General features: G+C 36.4%; 1 protein-coding gene across 1 annotated transcript in view; it reads left to right on the plus strand.

Moving 5' to 3' along the window:
* Positions 1 to 20,066, plus strand: part of CADM2 (cell adhesion molecule 2) — a 344,096-nt gene that overhangs the window by 219,456 nt on the left and 104,574 nt on the right. Inside the window, exon 6 of the mRNA XM_058661328.1 lies at positions 4,303 to 4,473. Within this exon, the coding sequence (XP_058517311.1) occupies positions 4,303 to 4,473 (171 nt within the window). The remainder of the gene's footprint in view (positions 1 to 4,302; positions 4,474 to 20,066) is intronic.

Here is a 20,066-nt window from a genome sequence, read left to right on the forward strand (position 1 = left end):
CAATTTTAATTTATACATAACCGAATGCTATAAACTTTAAAATGGTTATAGGGTACTATTCAGCTGTCTCGTGTCTTTTTTTTCTTCATATTTATATTGAGCAGGTTATAGTATTCAAGCGTGATTTTACCGAACTTTGTGAATTTTAGGATAGTCCAAACAAGGTTATAACTCTAGCAAGCCATACGTTCATGATTGAGGAGCAGAACAGTTTTAGGAGGGGTGTGCAGAGAAATCTTCAATATCTTAGTGAGGAGTAATTGTTCTTTGTGTCCTACCTAGTAAGGTATACGGGAGTCCAAGCTGACCGTATCCTCTCTGTTCTAATGTCGTATGTTTCAAAATGTTTTACCATCAAGCTGTAGTTGACTTTGGATTCAGAGACACACCTTCATCATATCCTTCAACATAAAGCAAATATAGTGAAGCATCTAATCTTAAAGTTAAGTAAAAATAAAATCATTTTATTGCAAGCTACTTAGTAAATGATCCATAATCTGTTGGGAATATGAGAGTAAGATTTTGAAAACTGGGTTTCCTCAAATAGTGGCTGTTAACACCACTTGTATTGAAACAATCTCAATGAATATCACAGTAAGATTCTAAGAGGGTTCTTCCAGTAGTTCTAATTATAGACCTGTGAGGTAACACTAAAGAGAAATTTAAAAAATAAATAAATAAACAGAACTAGTGTAATAATGTGGATACAATCAAATAGAGATTTTAAACATTTAGGTAAATGACATATTTCTGCTTCATCCTTATTAGATTCTGTCTTAAAAACACATGCTAACAAACGTTCTATTTTGCTAAATTTCCTGGCCAATTAGACCTATTATTCTAAGCTGCAGGTCAATAACAGGATGATTGCTTTAAGGATTGTGACTGACATCTGCTTTTACAATTGAATCTAACAAGAATTTTTGAAAATCTGGCACTTTATGTTTACAGGCGTGTTAAGTAGTGTTCATAGGTGAGAATGAGATATTCCTAAGTGTTTTGAAGCTTTTTTTCCAATGTACAGATAGCATTATTAGACTTTAAAATTGTAATATACAGGAAATGGACTCCCTGTGTTGCCATTGGAGAAAATTTAAAGCAAACATAAAATGAAAAGCAAACTAGGTCTTAAAATATGTGGCTGCATTACTAAATGAGTTAGCCAGACATAGTCACTGTACGTCAGTTGAAGAAAAAAATGATGAACTGTGATTATCTTCTTAAAATAACATGTTTGTTTTTAGGGAATTTATTTGCAGGATTTCTGTTATGTCTTAATTACAAAAGCCTCATCTCTAAGGTCAATCCTAATTTTTGACAATAAAGCAAAGCCAGTCCAAAGTCAGAAGCCTCTTCCGGCTCTCCCACACTGGTGCAGGGTCCCAAGGCTTTGGACCGTGTCCGACTGCTTTCCCAGGCTACAAGAGGAGAACTGGATAAGAAGCAGGGTCACCGGGATTAGAACCGGTGCCCATATGGTATCCCGGCACGTGTAATTCAAGGACTTTAACCACTACACTATCACGCTGGGCCCTGCATTATTCTTAAGAAGGGAAGTTGTCCTATAGTTTAATCTAATATTTAACCAGCCATTGTAGTCACTTGGGGAATGAACCATGGGACGGAAGATCTTCCTCTCTGTCTATCCTCTCTGTGTATCTGCCTTTCCAATAAAAATAAATCAATCTTTAAAAAAAAAAGATGTATTAAAAGCCAATACTAAAAGCAGCATAGAGGAAAGGGAGCCAGTCAGACATCTGTATAAACAGCGTTGTTGTGCTGTCACTCACCAACTGCTTGAAATAACCAGGATTTGGTCTGGGCCAAGTCAGGAGCAGGGAATTCAATTCAGACCTCTCAACAGTGGTGTAATCCATGCATAATACCCAATCATCAACCACTGTCTCCAGGAATCCTTTTTAGCCTGAGTCTGAAGTTAGGAACCAGAGCTTGGATGGATGTCGGATACTGCCATGTAGTCATCTTAAACATTGCTTTAACTGCTAGGCAAGATGTCCAACTAATGTTATTTAAAACTGAAGTTTTGATAAAGCACAAAAATAGTGAAACTGAATTTAGATTTGCTGTTTATTAGCATAGCCAGAACATATTTGACCAATGGTAAAATTAAATATTTAATGCATTTTATGCATAGCACATGTTCTGAAATATCATTGTTCATTTAGTATTGAATGTCGGAGAAAAATGTGAGATAGAGGAAAGAAAATCGGACACATTTTCCTCAACTACATTAAGGATCTTGTTATAATATCTTAACCTTAGCCTATTACTTTGCTTGCTAACCTTCTGAAATTACCCACTTCTTATCTACTTCAGGCTTGAGGATTACAAATTAAATGAAAATATTATTAAGCATCACTTCCACAAATAATCTCAAAGAGAACGATTTAATGATGGCTGTGAGTCATGCATGGACGGGAATTTTAAATGTTGAGTAGTGAATTCACATGTTAAAGAGGGCATTCTCATTGATACTGAAATCAGTTCCTCAGCCAAAAGGAGAGCTTTTTTCTCAGTGAAAAATTCATGCAAATATGCACTTAAATTTTCAAACTTTTCAAAGGACAGAGCCCATTCATTTTACTAAATATTACAACTTCCAGGGCCAGCCTGCTTGCCTACAGGCTAATCCTATCCGTGTAGTGCCAGCATACTGTATGGGCACTAGTTTGTATCCCTGCTTCTCCACTTCTGATTCAGCTCTCTGCTTATAAACTGCGAAAGTGGCAGGGAATAGCCCAAGTTCGTGAGCCCCTCCACACCTGGGAGACCACGAAGAAGCTCCTAGCTTCCAGCCTCTGGTAGATTCAGCTCTGGCTTTTGCAGCCACTTGGAGAGTGACCCAGCAGAAGAAAGATGTCTCTCTCTTTTTCTCTTGAAAATCTACCTTTCCAATAAGCATAAGTTAATCTTAAAAAAAATAATAATGCCTTTCATTTTAAGCATTCTTACAGTGCTTTTGTTTCCCCACATCTGTCATGTAAAAATTGTAGCTCAAAAACATTTTACTTTTGTTTAGACCTAGCCAGATATATTAAAAGTGTCTCTCTTCAATGATATTCATGCCTCAGTTAATTTGCTGCAGGGTGTAAGCAAGATCATTCCAGACAAGACTAGGGTATAATAAAGAGTCAGTATTAGTCAAGTCCCCTAAAGGCCCATGTTAGGGAGGAACTCGCTCTCTTGGTACTGTGCTTTGGTCGCTCTTGTAGCCCACCTGCTTACTCTCTGGCTTCCCACAGACCCTGACGTCCCCACATGTCTGTATTCCTCACTCTCTGCTCACTACTTGGGCGGGACAGTAAAGAAAAGAATGCAAAGAAGCTTCTAATTTCTAGTTAGTGTACTTTCAAGAGTTCCAGGAAAGGTCAAGCCTAGTAGTATTGAAATATGGATAGAGAAGCCAGGAAAAGATGAATGTTTGCGGCTTTCTAAGTATGTTCAAGTTGTTTGCTGCATGTCTCTTAGAATAACTCATATTGCAGGGGAATCTGGGACATAGGTCTTCAATTTAATGCATGGGTTTCATAGTAATGATAATTTGTTCCTCTCAGGGTTTCCATTCAGACTGGATTGCCACTAGACTTGTCATTTGCTAACTTCTACTTGGCGCTGTTATCACTGAGCTTGTTTCACTTTTATGGGGGCTTGTGAGGGGACTGGTTGTGCACCAATGTAATACTCCCACCTCTCAGGCTCCAGATGATGGTAAATGAGCAGCACAGTGGGCAGAAAGGACTACATAGGTTGGGAGTGGGGTGGGAAGTCACTTCCAAGCTCATGACCCTGAACAAGCTGCCTAACACCATAACAAAGTATGATTGCCTTACATGTAAAACTTACATCTAAGGGAAAAGGAAGATTACTTCTTTAAAATGGCTCATATGTCCATATGAATATAAATGATATTTATATAGAATATATATGGAATATTAGAAATATCTTACACCTGTTTATAACTAGGCAAACTTGAGAATAAAAACAAAAAAATGTTTTGTCCTCCTTTCTGTATGTAACCCTCAAATTATTTTAAAGTATTTACTTGACTTGACCAAATTGAAATAGATGACATATCTAACTGATTCTTTCATTATTATTTTCCATGACTCGATTTTGTAGATGTGGGGATTCTCCCCTTAACCTCCTCTTTCTTCCTTTCCATTCTCCCCCTTCCACTGCTTTCCCCTATGTTATTACAATAGAATAGTCTTTCAACAATAGTATGTCAAAGAAATGTCATGATGTCAAAGAAATACTATTATGTTCTACTTTTCTTTTCAGATGTAAAGTATTTGAAAGAAGAGGATGCGAACCGCAAGACATTCACTGTTAGCAGCACGCTGGATTTCCGAGTGGATCGGAGCGACGATGGAGTGGCGGTGATCTGCCGGGTTGACCATGAATCCCTCAATGCCACCCCTCAGGTTGCTATGCAGGTGCTAGAAATACATTGTAAGTAACTACTAATACTCCCCCTGATAAGGTATCTCAATGGCAGATCTCTTCATCTGTACTTCAAATAATTCCAGACTATCTGAAATTATAGCAAATAGCATAATCTTTAGTAACATGATATGAAAATTACTCTGAGTATTAATCACTCTTAAAGAGAAGACTTTTGGGTTGTCGTTCTTGACAATATAAAAAGTCTTACAAGGTTTCTACTCACAATCATATTTAAAGGTTTAATGTATGTATGTTCATGGGTTAAGATAGGATGATGGTAATTTGACAAAATCATGGGAAGCTGGGAATTTGAGAAAAATCTTGTTGCATTTGAGTATATTGCAATGATCATTACATACAAATGAGACTTGCAATCTATACCTTAAACATTGAACTGATTTTTAAGTTCTTGGTGAGATACGCTTGGTGTATTTTAGTTCAGTGGCAGAGCTGTTATACTTTCTTCATGTTGTACCAAAATAATATTAGCAAACAAATGTGAACTGCTGTGTGATGTTGAAACAAGGAACAGTACTAGCACTACTAACTTCTTCATCACCCGTATTAGCAAGATGAACAGTATTGTTGCAAGATTATAGAGGCTGAATGATGCAAATAGCATGTTATAGCCATTGAGTCAGGCATTTTTAGTACTTACCAGGTCCAAGGGATGGGTGTGCAATTCATACCTATGAAAATGAATGTGATAAAATATGTAAGGCACAACATGAAGTGGTAGACAAGAGATCGCATTTTCTGTACTGTATTATTTGATTTTCCAAATAATGAAGGTTTTTTTTACCTGTTTTTTTATTTGTTTGATTTTTAAAGTTTGGTTGATTTTACCATCAGCGATGATGCTAAATTTTAAATAACGTGATGCTGTTTTTCTAGCTTGCCTCATTATGTTTTGTTCTTATTTATTCAACAAGAATTTAATGAATACCTTTTAAAATTTTATGATACAATTCCACAGGTTCTGAGATTTTCCTTTCCCCCTCTGAAGTTTCCTCCCCCTACTGATTCTCTCCATATTATTACAGCAGTTTAGTCCAAAGTCCCTTTTATAGCACAGATATTGTGAGGAGCACTGAGGTTATAGAAGTTTCCAAAAACATGACAAACCAAATGAAGACCACCTCCATGTATCAAACTCACTACCACCCTCCCCCCCAATCAACAATGCACTTCATTTTTCTTATGCCATTTTTGTTTTATTCTTTTTTATGTTATTTTTAATTTTAGGATGCAATTCTATAGCATCTGGAATTTCCCTTATTCCCTCCCAAGGTTCCCTTCCCCCAATTGATTTTCCACTTGCAATAGTATATTCCTTCATAAGCAGTTCTAGATAAGGGTGGCAGAAAAACAAATTGAGAAAGACTGTATTTTGTATGTTGCAAATTAGTAAGAAGTACACAAGAAAAACAAATGATGTGTGGAAGTGAAACGAATTTAGGGTATATGTGTATATATGTAATACAGAAAAGAATATAAAGTCCCTTGGAATCAGTATGTTTCCTGTTTCTTTTTCTAGAAACAGCAAGGATACACCAAATTAGTGAGACCAAAATAGAATTAAGTGAGGGAAAAGTGAAGAATATTAAGCGAAGACATCAGGGAATTGCCAAGAAAACTGGTCTTATTTTTTAGTATTCAGAGGATAAATGCTAATCTTATTATGATGTGCTCATTGATTTTTAATTATTCTGGATATTCTAGTTATTGACATTTATATACTTTATAATGAGCTAGCTTCATTCATTTCCTTTCTTTTCTACTTGAAGCAAATTCAGAAACAGGCAGAACAGTCCAAATGAAGATTATCTCCAAATTTCAACATTTGTTTATAGCATGACCTTGAGAAAATTATTGAAATTGCTTGAGATTTAATTGTAAACTGGAGAATTAATCCCTATGAGGATTTGCTTGTAAGTAAGAAAATGAATTCTTGTAAGGAGACAACTTAAGTCCAGTTAATGGCAATATAATGGACTTGAATAAATGTCAACTGCTTCCACTCTTCTGTTTATTCTTGCTTCATCATTGGGTCGTTAGATACATAATAAATTGTATGAGTTGATATTTGAAAGAGTATTCATTTGAATTTTTATGCTTATGTGCAAAAGACTGCTATAACTATTGTTATTTTCAGCACATAATACCATAACATAATAGAAAATCAAGTCATAAGGATTGCTGATGATTGTTGTCATCTGGAGATCAGCAAGACCCCACTAATAGTCAAGAAAATTTAGATTTAGATTCTTGTCACCAGGAAGAAAAGGCAGCAGATGTATCGTTGGTTTAGAAGAAAGTTGTTACAGGTTTTGGACTTGCATCACATATTCTAAAGAGACTTCAGGTTGAGTGCTGTCATGATTGGCTGTGCTTTGGGCGTGGATATATTAGTGATTTTTCCTAGAAAACAGTTATTAAAGCAGGAGTAGATGTGCTAATGATACAATGATTAATCATGGGGTGGATTTATGATTGCCTCATCCACTCCCACAAGAAAATAACAGTGCCTTCACCTGACCATGGATTGTTTTCTGAAAAATAGTACACATTTATTAAGAATATTGCATTCTGGCTGTCAGGCACTGATTATTGTTAACTGTCAAGGTCACTTTCAAATTCTTATAAATTAAAAAAAAAAACAGTTCCTTACTTCCTGGCCATCATTAAACAATACTTCATGGAGGAAAGCAATTGAATTGCCTAGTTTTCAGGAAAGTTTTAGATTAAAAAATTTATATTTGTAAGGCTTGACCAATTAAAAATAGCATCTTATTCCATCATGCTTTAATATGTAATTGCTAGAGGGCAGAGATCAGATCTGTTTAAATTATTTTTCCTAGCATCTAGTATACCATCATCCAAGGATGTGAAGTTAATTAAAACTAACTGGTAATAATGCTAAATGTTCCTTTAAGGTTACAGAATATTCTCTAGGGAAGAAATGGGTAGAGGATGGAAAGGAGTCATTCAACAAAATTCTGCCTCAAGAGTAAAGCAAGCTTAAATAAAATCTGTATGGTCTTCAATAATGCATACCAGTAGCAGCAACAACATTTGCTTGAGTTGTGTTTAGAGATACTACATAGACGAGGGCTCCACGAAGGTGCATGCATGCAATATTCATGATGTAGAAATGTCTACAGTTGCAAAAAAAAGCTATAGGATAGGAAGTGAGCTTTCAAAAGGAAGAAAGTGTTTCATCTACAATATGGAACATATACTGATGATTTCCCCAGTGTTTATCAACATTCCAGTCATGAGCAACTTCAAATACTGTCCTAAATGGACAAATGTTTAGAGTTTTGAACTTGAAGAGGCAATATCCTGGATTTCACCGGTGAGAGAAAAAAAAAAAAATACCTGTCACCACAATAATGGAAACATTCAATGCAGTACCTGAAATAAAAATCCTATACCGTTGTGGAAAGGAACATTGAATGAGCAATAAGTAGTTGAAGTTGAATGTGTAGTTTCAGAGAGTATAAGAAAAGCACATTTTACATGGAAATATATTTTATTTTTTTTTAAATGTTCATTTGTTTATTTTTAAAAGAGTCCCAATCAGAAAGGGAGGGACAAACAGAGATAAAGAAGGCAATCGATCCACTAGTCCAACCCCTAGAATATCACAGCTGCCAATGCATTGGCCAAGCCAAAGTTAGAAGCTTCAACTAGGTCTCCCACGTAAGCGGCAAGGGGCCCAAAACCTGCTCCATTGTTTCACTGCTTTTCCCAGGACATTAGCACAAAACTGGGTCAGTAGTAGAGCAGCAAAGAACAAACCTCCACACCTATATTTTGCTGGCATTGAGGGCACTGGCTTTACCCTGTATGGAAAAACCCCGGCTGTCTCTCGCTGCTTTAGTTCTAATTTTGTGATACACAATTTAGGACTTAATTTATTAAAATATAAAGAGCAAATATATGTATATATTTGTATGTATATGTATATATACACACACACACTGCAGGTGTTATGTGCACTCCCTCATAAAATATTAATCATAAATTTAAATACCACAGGTATTATGGAAGATATAGTTCCTTTAGAAATGAAATTCAAAGAGATATAAATTAAGTTTCCCACTGCAACACACACTGCCTGCAACCTCTGTCTATTAGGAAAGACTACACCGCAGCTGAGTAAAAGGAACAGCCATGTTACAATGGATGAAAAAGCTAATTCATCTTGTTTTATATGGATTTCATGAAACAATAACTTTTATTTCTCTGATTTAATTTAAGATTACGTTATTTTTTTTTGAAAGTCAAATATACAGAGAGGAGGAGAGACAGAGAGAAAAATCTTCCATCCGATGATTCACTCCCCAAGTGACCGCAACGGCTGGAGCTGAGCCAATTCGAAGCCAGGAGCCAGGAGCTCTTCCAGGTCTCCCACATGGGTGCAGGGTCCCAAGGCTTTGGACCGTCCTCGACTGCTTTCCCAGGCCACAAGCAGGGAGCTGGATGGGAAGTGGAGCTGCCGGGATTAGAATCAGGACCCATATGGGATCACGGCGCGTTCAAGGCGAGTACTTTAACCACTACGCTATGGTGCCGGGCCCATTTTAGTACAATGGTACTTAACTGGAAAGATTAAAACCAAAAGTCTAAATATATATGTATATGTGTGTGTGTGTGTGTGTGTGTGTGTGTAAGTGTATTCTTGTGACAAGCTGCATTTATGTATTATCTATCATATCAAGAAATTTCATTAAAACTAATTTAGTGTTTTCTATTTAATAGTGCCTTGCCTATAAAAATGAGTAATCACTTACAATGTAGACTAGTAATGTTCCAGTAATAACTTCTTTTTTTTTAAAAGATTTATTTATTTCCATTACAAAGTCAAATATACAGAGAGGAGGAGAGACAGAGAGGAAGATCTTCCGTCCTATGATTCACTCCCCAAGTGAGCCGCAACGGCCGGTGCTGTGCCGATCCAAAACCGGGAACCAGGAACCTCTTCCAGGTCTCCCACGTGGGTGCAGGGTCCCAAGGCCTTGGGCCGTCCTCGACTGCTTTCCCAGGCCACAATCAGGGAGCTGGATGGGAAGTGGAGCTGCCGGGATTAGAACCGGCGCCCATATGGGATCCCGGCGTGTTCAAGGCGAGGACTTTAGCTGCTAGATCACGCCGCCGGGTCCCCAGTAATAACTTCTTACAGTTAAGACGGCTCATGGAGGAGACTGCATAGGAGGCCAATTTCTACCTAATAACAGAAAGAGGGAGGAAAGGCAGTAAGGCTGTGGGTGGTGAAGCAGGAATGACAGTGCTAGAATTCTGTGGTTAAGTGAGATGTCCTAGGTTAATGATGAATGAAAATAAGAAATAGAAAGTGTAATTTTAAAACAGTAAAAAACCTTTATGGTTCAGTTTTATTTAAATTATGACCTGATAAGCCTGCAGATGGCCAATCTGTAGTCTTGACCTATGTAACTTTTTTAATGATTACATTTCCATTCTAGTAAACACAGAAATGGGGAATGCAGGCAATCTACTTGTCCCTTAATATCTCACATTTTTTTTAAACGCAGAGAGTTTCTGTATTGACTCCTTTATTATTTTTGCTTTATTTCAAAGATTAATACTTCGTGCCTGGACAGATTTAATTCTTAACCTTTCATTTTTACTGATTTTATGGACCATTTAAGAGAGTTGATAGCTTCCATATTCAAATCTAATAAAATACATCTTTTAAATATTGTTGTGATTATAACTAGAATGAAATCCATCCAGGTAGAGTATTTTTGAATCTGTTTATATTTGGGCGGTAAAGAGGGAGAAAAAAGGGATTTATAGAGATTTCCCCTGTTCTAGATCACTCCCCAAATGTCAGCAATGGCTAATGCTGAGCTGGACCAAGACCCAGCAGTCTGAAACACAATCCAATCATGTTTGCAAATAATAGGAACCTAACTACCTGCGCATGACTGCTCACTCTAAGGGGTCTGCCTTTCTACAAACCTGGCATCAAATCTTGGCAGTCTGATGTGGAAACGATACAGGTTAATGACTAGGCCAAATGCCCACTTGAGGACTGAATTTTTCAATTTTTGTTCATATCTTTTTTCTCATAAGACACATGAAAGATATAAAATATAAATATTTTTAAAAGTAAGCTGTAATTCTTCATTCAATGTAATTTTGTCTGTTTTCCCTTTTTAATGGTAAAAAGCCATGAAGTTCCCATGCACCACGAGTTCCTTATGAGAAGACTGTCAGGTTGTGTTACTTGTCTTACATCAGTTACATGAACTAGGCTTTTACCATTTTTATTTGCTTTATTTATATGAATTCATATACATTTACTAGACCAAAAGGCAACTGTTCTGTGCAGAATTTTAAAATAACACATCTCATCCATCTGACATCTCTTTTGTGCAATACTGATACTTATTCTCTTTTCTACTGTGAATTATCTGTGATCTAGACGCTCAGAATAGCAAAAGAACCCAGAAAGGTGCAGTAAAAACTACCTTTCAGTTAAATTTTTATGAAATGAAAACAAACTGTTCTTTAGACTAAGGAAATGCCATATTTATGCCTAAATATGTTTTGTACGGATTTTAACTGAGCTGAAATTATTTCAAAAAGCTCCTGAAATGATAGTTACACAGAATCATGACGTGTTCCTTGCCTCTTAGCAGAAGACACAGCTCATGACATCAATACAGGTAGACTCATAGGCAACCTCGTGTGATTTCTCAGGCTTTTCAGAGTGGATACATGTGGTGTTACTCATGAGTCTTAGTAGCCACTTGAATCTGAATGCATGTTTTTTTCTTTTACAGATAATAACACTATCTTCCTTAGTTTCTATACTATCAAACTAATAAAAGTAACTGGATCACCAAATATTTAAATCACTGAAGTAAGAGCATTCAGAATGTTACTTACTTTTTTTGCTATTAATAGTAACACGTCTATTACTGAATCAATGCAGAAGACTATATATTTATCTTATATGAGTGTGGATTACATATTTGAAAAACAATAAATACCTATATTAAAATAATTTGACATACTGTGGACTTAAATAAATAATTATAATCATGTTTTTCATTAAGCATGCATCTAAAAGCTCTTTTGGAAACTTCATAATTATTTTTTATTTTTTTTTCCTTTTTTATTAAATTTATTCATTAATTACATTGTGTTGCAATTTCATAGGAACTGGGATTCTCCCTACACTTCCCCACACCCTCCCCCCATGGTGGGTTCCTCCACCTTGTTGCGTAACCATAGTTCAAGTTCAGTTGAGATTCCCTCTTAGCAAGCATATCCCAAGTATAGAGTCCAACATCTTATAGTCCAGTCAAGTCCAACTACTTATTGGGGAGACCCTCTCTGGTCTGAGGGCAGAGCCAGCAGAGTATCATCCCGATCAAATAAACGCACTAACATATTATCAGCAACAATTAACATCGGTATGGAATTAATTGACATAGTATTGAGCAGCCAACATGTTAAAAATAAATGCGATTCCTTAACCCCATTCTGTGACCACCCCGTTCACATTTCCATTTTAGTTTATATACTACATATGACATAACATCCGTAACATAACATGTTACGCATAGCATCATGTCTTCTTAAATTAAGGCAAACATGTGGTATCTAACCCTTTGGGACTGGCTCAATTCCCTTAGCATTATGGTTTCCAGTTTGGCCCATTTGGCCACAAAGAACTGCATTTTGGTTTTTTTAATAGCTGAGTAGTATTCCATGGAGTAGATGAACCATAGCTTTCTTATCCAATCCTCTGCTGATGGGCATTTTGGTTGTTTCCATGTTTTTGCAATTACTGATTGTGCGGCTATGAACATAGGAGTGCATGTTGGTTTCTCATAAAATAGGTGTTTTGGATATATTCCTAGGAGTGCCATTGCTGGATCATACGGTATGTCGATTTTGAGTTGTTTGAATATTCTCCATACTGATTTCCATAGAGGCTGTACCAGCCTGCAGCCCCACCAGCAGTGGAGTAGGGTTCCCTTTTCCCCGCAACCTCGCCAACAAGTGTTGTTGGTGTTTTTCATGTGGGTCAGTCTTACTGGCGTTAGGTGGTACCTCATTGATGTTTTAATTTGGATTTCCCTCATTGCCAGGGAACTTGAGCATTTTTTCATATGTTTATTTGCCATTTGGGATTGTTCCTTTGTGAAATGTCTGCCCATTTCCCATGTCCATTTCTTGAGTGGCTTACAGACAAAATTGAACTAAATTTATAGACTCTGTATATATTAGAGATGTCAGTTTTTTCCAGTTAACTTAGTTTAGTGCAAAATAAAAACTGGATAGGAACATGAGATAAACATTATTTGGCTAAGCAAAACCTAACCTTAAGAAAATAAACCATATTATTCATATCTAGTATTTTAGCCAGCAAATTCATCACTGTTTTTACCTTATATATCTGTGTTAAAGGATAACTACAGGCTGTTTTAATTTTGTTACGTCAAAATGACTAGACAGCTAATATCCTCATATTTTGAAGTGTTTGAGTTGTACTTTCTAACATGCTACAACTTATACAAACACAGAGGTTTCAACTGAAAAGATAAACAGGGGTGTTTGCTGTGGCACTTCAGACACCATTTCGTAATTCTCATCCCATATCAGGAAGCCACGGGTTGGAGTCTCAGTTCTGCTTCTGCTTCTGTCTTCCTGCTAATGCTTATCTTGGGAGGCAACCGATGATGGTTTAAGCAGTTGGGTCCCTGACACGTACTGCATTCCGCTTAGCTCAATCCTGGCTACTCCAGGACTCTGCCTGCATTTGGAGAATGTACCAATGGATAACAACCTCTCCACTGTCCTCTGCCTTTCAGCAGAATAAAATTAAGTCAGTAAAAATTTTAAACATACGTTTAGAAGACTAAGTCAATTTGGTTAGCTGCTAATATATATGATAAAAGCATCATCAGAATCCAGTAGCTTGTTTTCTTATAAATGAATAGACTATGGTTTGAGACAGAAAACATGAAAACAAAGTTCAGAGTTCTCATACATACCTCCCCTCCTGTCATCCTTCCAGTTTCATTACTAACAGTGCTATTATCATGCATTAGTAATAAATAGCAGTTGAATTAGTATTGATCAATCACTGCTAAATAATTTTCACTGCTTAATTAGGGTTGTATTATAAAGTTTATGGTTTTTAAAGTGTATCATGCTATTATCTACTCTGAGTATTATATAGAATAATTTCACAGCCATAATAATTCCCTGAGCTCCACCTCTTCATTTTCACTCCCCTTTAGTCATATCCTGGTAGTCATTAATATCTGGTTGCATAGTTTTGTCTTTTGTAGAATGTCAGGTAGCTGTTTATGCAAGATGTGCTTTTTTTAATTGGATTATTCTTCAATTAAGATTCTAACTTGTGCTATGATGGCTTAATAGCTCACTAATTTTTATAGTAGGATAATGTGTCAGTGCACCAGGATTTATTCCTTCACCTACCAAGTGGTATCTTGGCTTCATTCAAGTTTTGACAGTTATCACTACAACTGCCATAAACATTCATGATTCCTTTATGTATGGATCTAAAACTTCAATTAATTTGGCTGAGCACCAAAGGAACGGATTGTGTATCACAAGGTGTAGTCATATTCAACTTTATACTAAAATACAAGCTATCATCTAATACGGTGGGACCATTTTGTAGTAAACAAACAAGCCAGAAAAATGGTGAAGAAAAAGGAGAGTTGACATTGATCCACATGCATACCAGTGTTTAGCATGTGTATGTATCCACTGCTAGCCAATGCACTAAGTGTGGGGAAGTATCAGACCTTTTTTTCTAATTTGCAGCTATGTTTTTTCTCTACCTCTTTATCTCTCTCTCTCTGAGTACTTTTCAACTAAAAAATTCTTAAATAAGCATAAATGTTCACTTATTATTTTGATAGACTTCAGTGTAAAAAAGAATGAAATACATAAGAATATAATATACAATACAGTACAATTAGTGATTACTCTTAAAATGACTAGAAATATTTTGAATGCAATTAACACAATGTAGCATAGAGCCTGTAATTAAACATGTGTGAATTGAAGTAAATATACTAATGACGGATTTTTTAAGGATTTATTTATTTTTATCGCAAAGTCAGATATATAGAGAAGAGGAAAAACAGAGAGGAAGATCTTCCATCCCATGATTCAATCCCCAAGTGACTGCAGCTTCTGGAGCTGAGCCAAGCCGAAGTCAGGGGCCTGGAGTTCTTGCAGGTCTCCCACATGGGTGCAGAGTCCCAAGGCTTTGGGCCGTCCTCAACTGCTTTCCCAGGCCACAAGCAGGGAGCTGGATGGGGCCACTGGGATTAGAACTGGTATCCATATGGGATCCCAGCGTGTTCAAGGTGAGGACTTTAGCCACTAGATTATGGCCCTGAGCTCTTAGAAACCATTTTCAAGGAATGTGGAGAACTCCCTATATTTCTTACTCACTGCAGTTGTTATCTGCCAAAGTCTGGAAGATCAACAGTGACTGCGCTGTGCAATGGGTATCTGGGTGTTACTCTGATTTTTTTTTTTTTACTTTCTGTTTATTATGTTTTTTATTATTATTAATTACATTGCATTATGTGACAGTTTTATAGGTACTGGGATTCCCCCCTTACCCCTCCCCAAACCCTCCCCCCATGGTGGATTCCTCCACCTTGCTGCATTGCCACAGTTCAAGTTCAGTTGAGATACTGATGGATTTTATGCCCAAGGTTTTATTGGTAACGTTCCTTCACTTTAAAGAGAGGATAAGAGGGAAAGAGGGGAGTTGAGTAGGATGGAGCAGAAATATTCTTGGAGAGCAAAATTGTCATATATTTTAAATGATTATTACAAAATGATCTCAAAAGTGGTTTCACAGAAAATAATTGGTGTACATTTTCTGTGACATTCAAGTAAATAGTTATTTTTCAGAGGAATTCTGTAGAAGTTTTGCTTGTTTGGAAACAGTAAGATTATAAAAGGCAGTTTCACAAATGTTGTATCCACAACACAAAGATTTTAAATTTCACTAGAAATTTTACTTTGTAGATGTTTTTGTGTCAATTGTGATTAAGAATATATTGTCATGAGCAAGGGAATGTATTTCAAAACTTTTTTTTTTTAGTGTAAGAGAAATAAGTGAAAGATATGAGAGTTTAAATGAAGGCAGTGGAGCAGTTTGTACACAAAAATGAGAAACATTGGCAGATAAGTCTTGGAATATATAGTTTAAATAATAAAACTGAATCTTATACTAAGTTGTCATTCCAGCAGGTGGGGGAAGACTTGATTTTGAATGCAGTGAAGACAAAGCGCACAGAATAAATGCACTATGCTGCAATGTAATCAAAGACAGAGGTGTTAGAACAATGGCTCAACAGAGGAATCCTCAGCCTGCTAGCCCTGGCAGCCCATAGAAGCACCAGCTTCTATACTGGCTCTTCAAATTCTGAAACCACTCCCTACATTGCCTGAAAAAGCAGCAGAGAAATCTTCAAATCCTTGGACATGCAACCACCCGGGATGCCAGCCCCCCTCAGCTACAGCCATTGTACATTTGGGGAGTGAACCAACAAATGAAAGATTCTTTCTCTCTTCTCTCTTTTTCTGTCTCTGCCCTTCTCTCTGTAAAGCTGCCTTGCAAATAAAAATAAACAAATCTTTAAAAGGAGAAAAAGAACCAAAAATTTCAATCTAGTCACTTAAGCTAGTACTGGAATAGGCAGGATGAAGCTGAATTGTGACAGCATAGCTTAGGTGAGTCCTTCTACTGTCCCTTCATCAGTGATATATAAGATCCAGTCAGAGAGAATTTTCCTTGCATAGCTAATGGGATTTTCAGTGAGTTAAAGCTTACAAAATATTTACAGAATTCAACGTTATTTACAAAGTATTTGAACAATGCTTATTGTCATTAGAAAACTGTGGTGACTAGTAAATTGTTTTATATCATATTTTTTAAAAGATTTATTTCATTTTCATTACAAAGTCAGATATACAGAGAGGAAGAGAGACAGAGAGGAAGATCTCCTGTCCAATGATTCACTCCCCAAGTGAGTACAACGGGTGGTGCTGTGCCAATCTGAAGCCAGCAGCCAGGAACTTCTAGGTCTCCCACATGGGTGCAGGGTCCCAAGGCTTTGAGACATCCTTGACTGCTTTCTCAGGCCACAAGCAGGGAGCTGGATGGGAAGTGGAGCTGCCGGGATTAGAACCGCCGCCCATATGGGATCCCAGTGTATTCAAGGTGTGGACTTTAGCCACTAGGCCACGCTGCTGGGCCCATGTTTTATATCATATTACTAGCTCTAACCATTGACTGGAAAAATTCCGTAATATTATTATTCAACTACGTATTCACCAAATATATAACTGAGTTCATTGAGTTATTTTAGTCAGAGAATAAAGCAGCAAACAAGACTGAGATGATGTTTATTTTAAGAGTTACTTTCCTAGGTATATGCTAATGATTCATTGACCATTCATGAAAATTTATACCTAATCTAGAGGTGTTATAAGTGTGAATGTAACAGCATACAACATTATAACTCCAGATATGCAAACGATACAAATGGATACTAGTACCACAATTTGTATTTTAGGAACTACATAGATTTTTGTTAAATGAGTGAGTCATTTGTGAGTACTTGGAAGATATCAACCAATAAAATTGTTAAGATAGTATTTTTCTTCTGTGAAACAAATTTAATAACATAAATAGTGCAAATAACCCCTGTTGCATATCATAACTTAAATTTGTACCTGCAATATATTGCATAGCATGGAATTTTGAAAAGGGCTGGATAATTGTGAGTTTTTAAATTCTTATTATATTTATTGGACTGTGTTAAAATAAGATAGTTTTTATCAGTAAAATATCAGCGTCTTAAAATCGACTTTCAGCTTCTTTTTACTCACCTTCATGATCTTTAGTAATGCATAAACCTTGTTGAGTCATCATCGTTAAATACTTTAAGACCTTGAGCTTTTTTAAGATTCTCCACTGCGTGCTCCAGAATCATCACGGAGGTCTTCTTCTTATTATTTTTAATGCTAAAAAATTTTGTTAAGGATATAAAAACTCCTTTCCACTGAGTGGATATCTTTATCTTGATTAAAATTCTGAATCACTCAAATGAACCATGAAGTGTCCTTACATCTCAACTTGATAAAAGCTTAAAATTGTATTTTTTCAAAAAAAGAATAACCTTATGTCCCCTACTGTGTTTCTTGGCAGTAGCGCAGTAATTGTTTGTCTTTGTAAATGAATCTGCCATGTAGAAAGATACACCATGTGAGTGAAAAGTGTGGTTTATTTTTACATTTAGGAATGTTGACATAGCCTCAACAATAATATTTTCTGTTTATAGAACTTGCAAAGGAAAATGTTTTGCTATGTTTTATTTGGGTATGAATAAGTGCTGGGATAAAAGAATATGTTTTACAGTTTATGTTTATGAAAAATTCCTCATTCTCTTATATTTCTGAAAGATTTGTTATTTATTTATTTATTTCAAAGAGAAAGAGGTGGACTTTTTATTCTCATTCCTTTCTGAAATAGCTGCATGGCTCAAACTGATAACGAGGTCCCTCTGAGTCCTCCCCAGGAATGCCAGGGATTCAAGCCTTTGGGCTTGGTTGGCATCACTCATTACTTAGATACGCACCTCCCAGGTGCGCCAGCAGGAAGCTGGGTTAGAAGCTAAGGTGGAAGTAGGATTAGATAGATCTCAGATTCTGAACAGAAAATGTCAACCCAAGAGGTGACCTGACCTGCTGTATTTCAAAGTCTGCCCCTAAGTTAAGTAATATGTGTCCGCAATGAAACAGAGTGAATAAAGAATAAAACAGTAATGGTAATCATAATTTTTTTTCCTGGCACTAATTGATGCAAAACATTATGTGGCATCTAAAAATAGAGCACCATATCCATTCACAAATTTATCACTTTATGTTGTAAATAAGTGTGAATACATTTAACTCTTACTATTATTGACTGGAAAATAGAGTATCACTTTGAAAAAAAGTCTGGGACTATTATTTTCAGTGTATACTGGCTTCTAAAATACTCCAATTCACTGGCTAAATTTGAAAAGACAAATAAACCTAAAAGATAATCCACAAAAATATCAGAAATGGAGACAGAAAAAATCACTTTGTGTGATTTTTAATGTATGCTTTGCAAAAGCATTCGATAAATTGCATTTATTTGGAGCCAGTATCCTGGTATAGCAAGTTAAGCTGCTGCTTATGTTGCTGGTATACCATTTGAGATTTAATTCATGGCCTATCTTTGGCCACTCTAATTCTAATCCAGCTTGCCACTAATGGCATGGAAAACTAAACAGCAAAAATGATCCAAAAGTCTGGGCGCTTTCTACGCAAAGGGAGACCCAAACAAAGCGCCCAGCTCCTGGTGATGGCGTGCACTCATCTGCCCCTTGTGTCCAGCTGGGAAGTAAATCAGCAGGTGAAGATTCTCTCTCTTTCTCTATCTCTGTCTCCTATCTCTGTGTGAATCTGATGTTAAAACAAATTAAGAATTCTTTTTTAAAAAGGCTTAGATCATGTAAAATTTACTATTACTATTCATATGTGTGTTGTAAAAAAACACGATGGCAAAGTAAATATATCAATTTAAGATTGTTTCATGAATGGGCCCAGCGGTGTGGCCTAGCAGCTAAAGTCCATACCTTGAATGCGCCGGGATCCCATATGGGCGCAGGTTCTAATCCCGGCGGCTCCACTTCCCATCCAGCTCCCTGCTTGTGGTCTGGGAAAGCAGTTGAAGACGGCCCAATGCTTTGGGATCCTGCACCCGCGTGGGAGACCTGGAGGAGGAAATTCCTGGCTGCTGGCTTCGGATTGGCACAGCACCGGCTGTTGTGCTCACTTGGGGAGTGAATCATCGGATGGAAGATGTTCCTTTCTGTCTCTCCTCCTCTCTGTATATCTGACTTTGTAATAAAAAAAATAAATAACTCTTTTTAAAAAAAAGATTGTTTCATGAAATCATTAACAAAATTACACATTGAGCCATTTCAATTTTTTTTTTTCATTTTGGTAGAACTAACTGGAAAATACACATCATGGAGTTTTCACTCATGAAAATAAGTATTTTGAGGAAATTTTGGAAAGTGAAAAATCTCAACAGAAACTTGGATTTTGATATTATACACCTTTTTTTTCTTTGTTCACCGAGATACTTTTGCACATAAATGATGTCTAGCTCTATTTTAATAATACTGTAGCTAAATATTATTAATATTTCAGTAGATTAGTTTTACCTACCAGTAACTGAAAGTTTCCCTTGTGAATATGATAAAATGGCTGAAGAAGATAAAAATAGAAGCAATAATAGTGAGTTTTATCCTTAAGTAAAACTCCGAAAAGGTCCAAGTTAGTGCCTGTGAGTAAAACATTAAATAGGAGTTTGATACAATGATCACATACCCTATAGTAACTATTAAACATAGGAGAAATTCAAACATTTCATAGAAATATAAACTAGAATTCTAGCTGAATAACTAATAAATCTCTTCAGATACTGCTGGTAGAATCAAAAGAGGAAAGAAAAAATA

The sequence above is a fragment of the Ochotona princeps genome, chromosome 3, assembly GCF_030435755.1.
Source record: "Ochotona princeps isolate mOchPri1 chromosome 3, mOchPri1.hap1, whole genome shotgun sequence".
Taxonomy (NCBI): Eukaryota; Metazoa; Chordata; class Mammalia; order Lagomorpha; family Ochotonidae; genus Ochotona; species Ochotona princeps.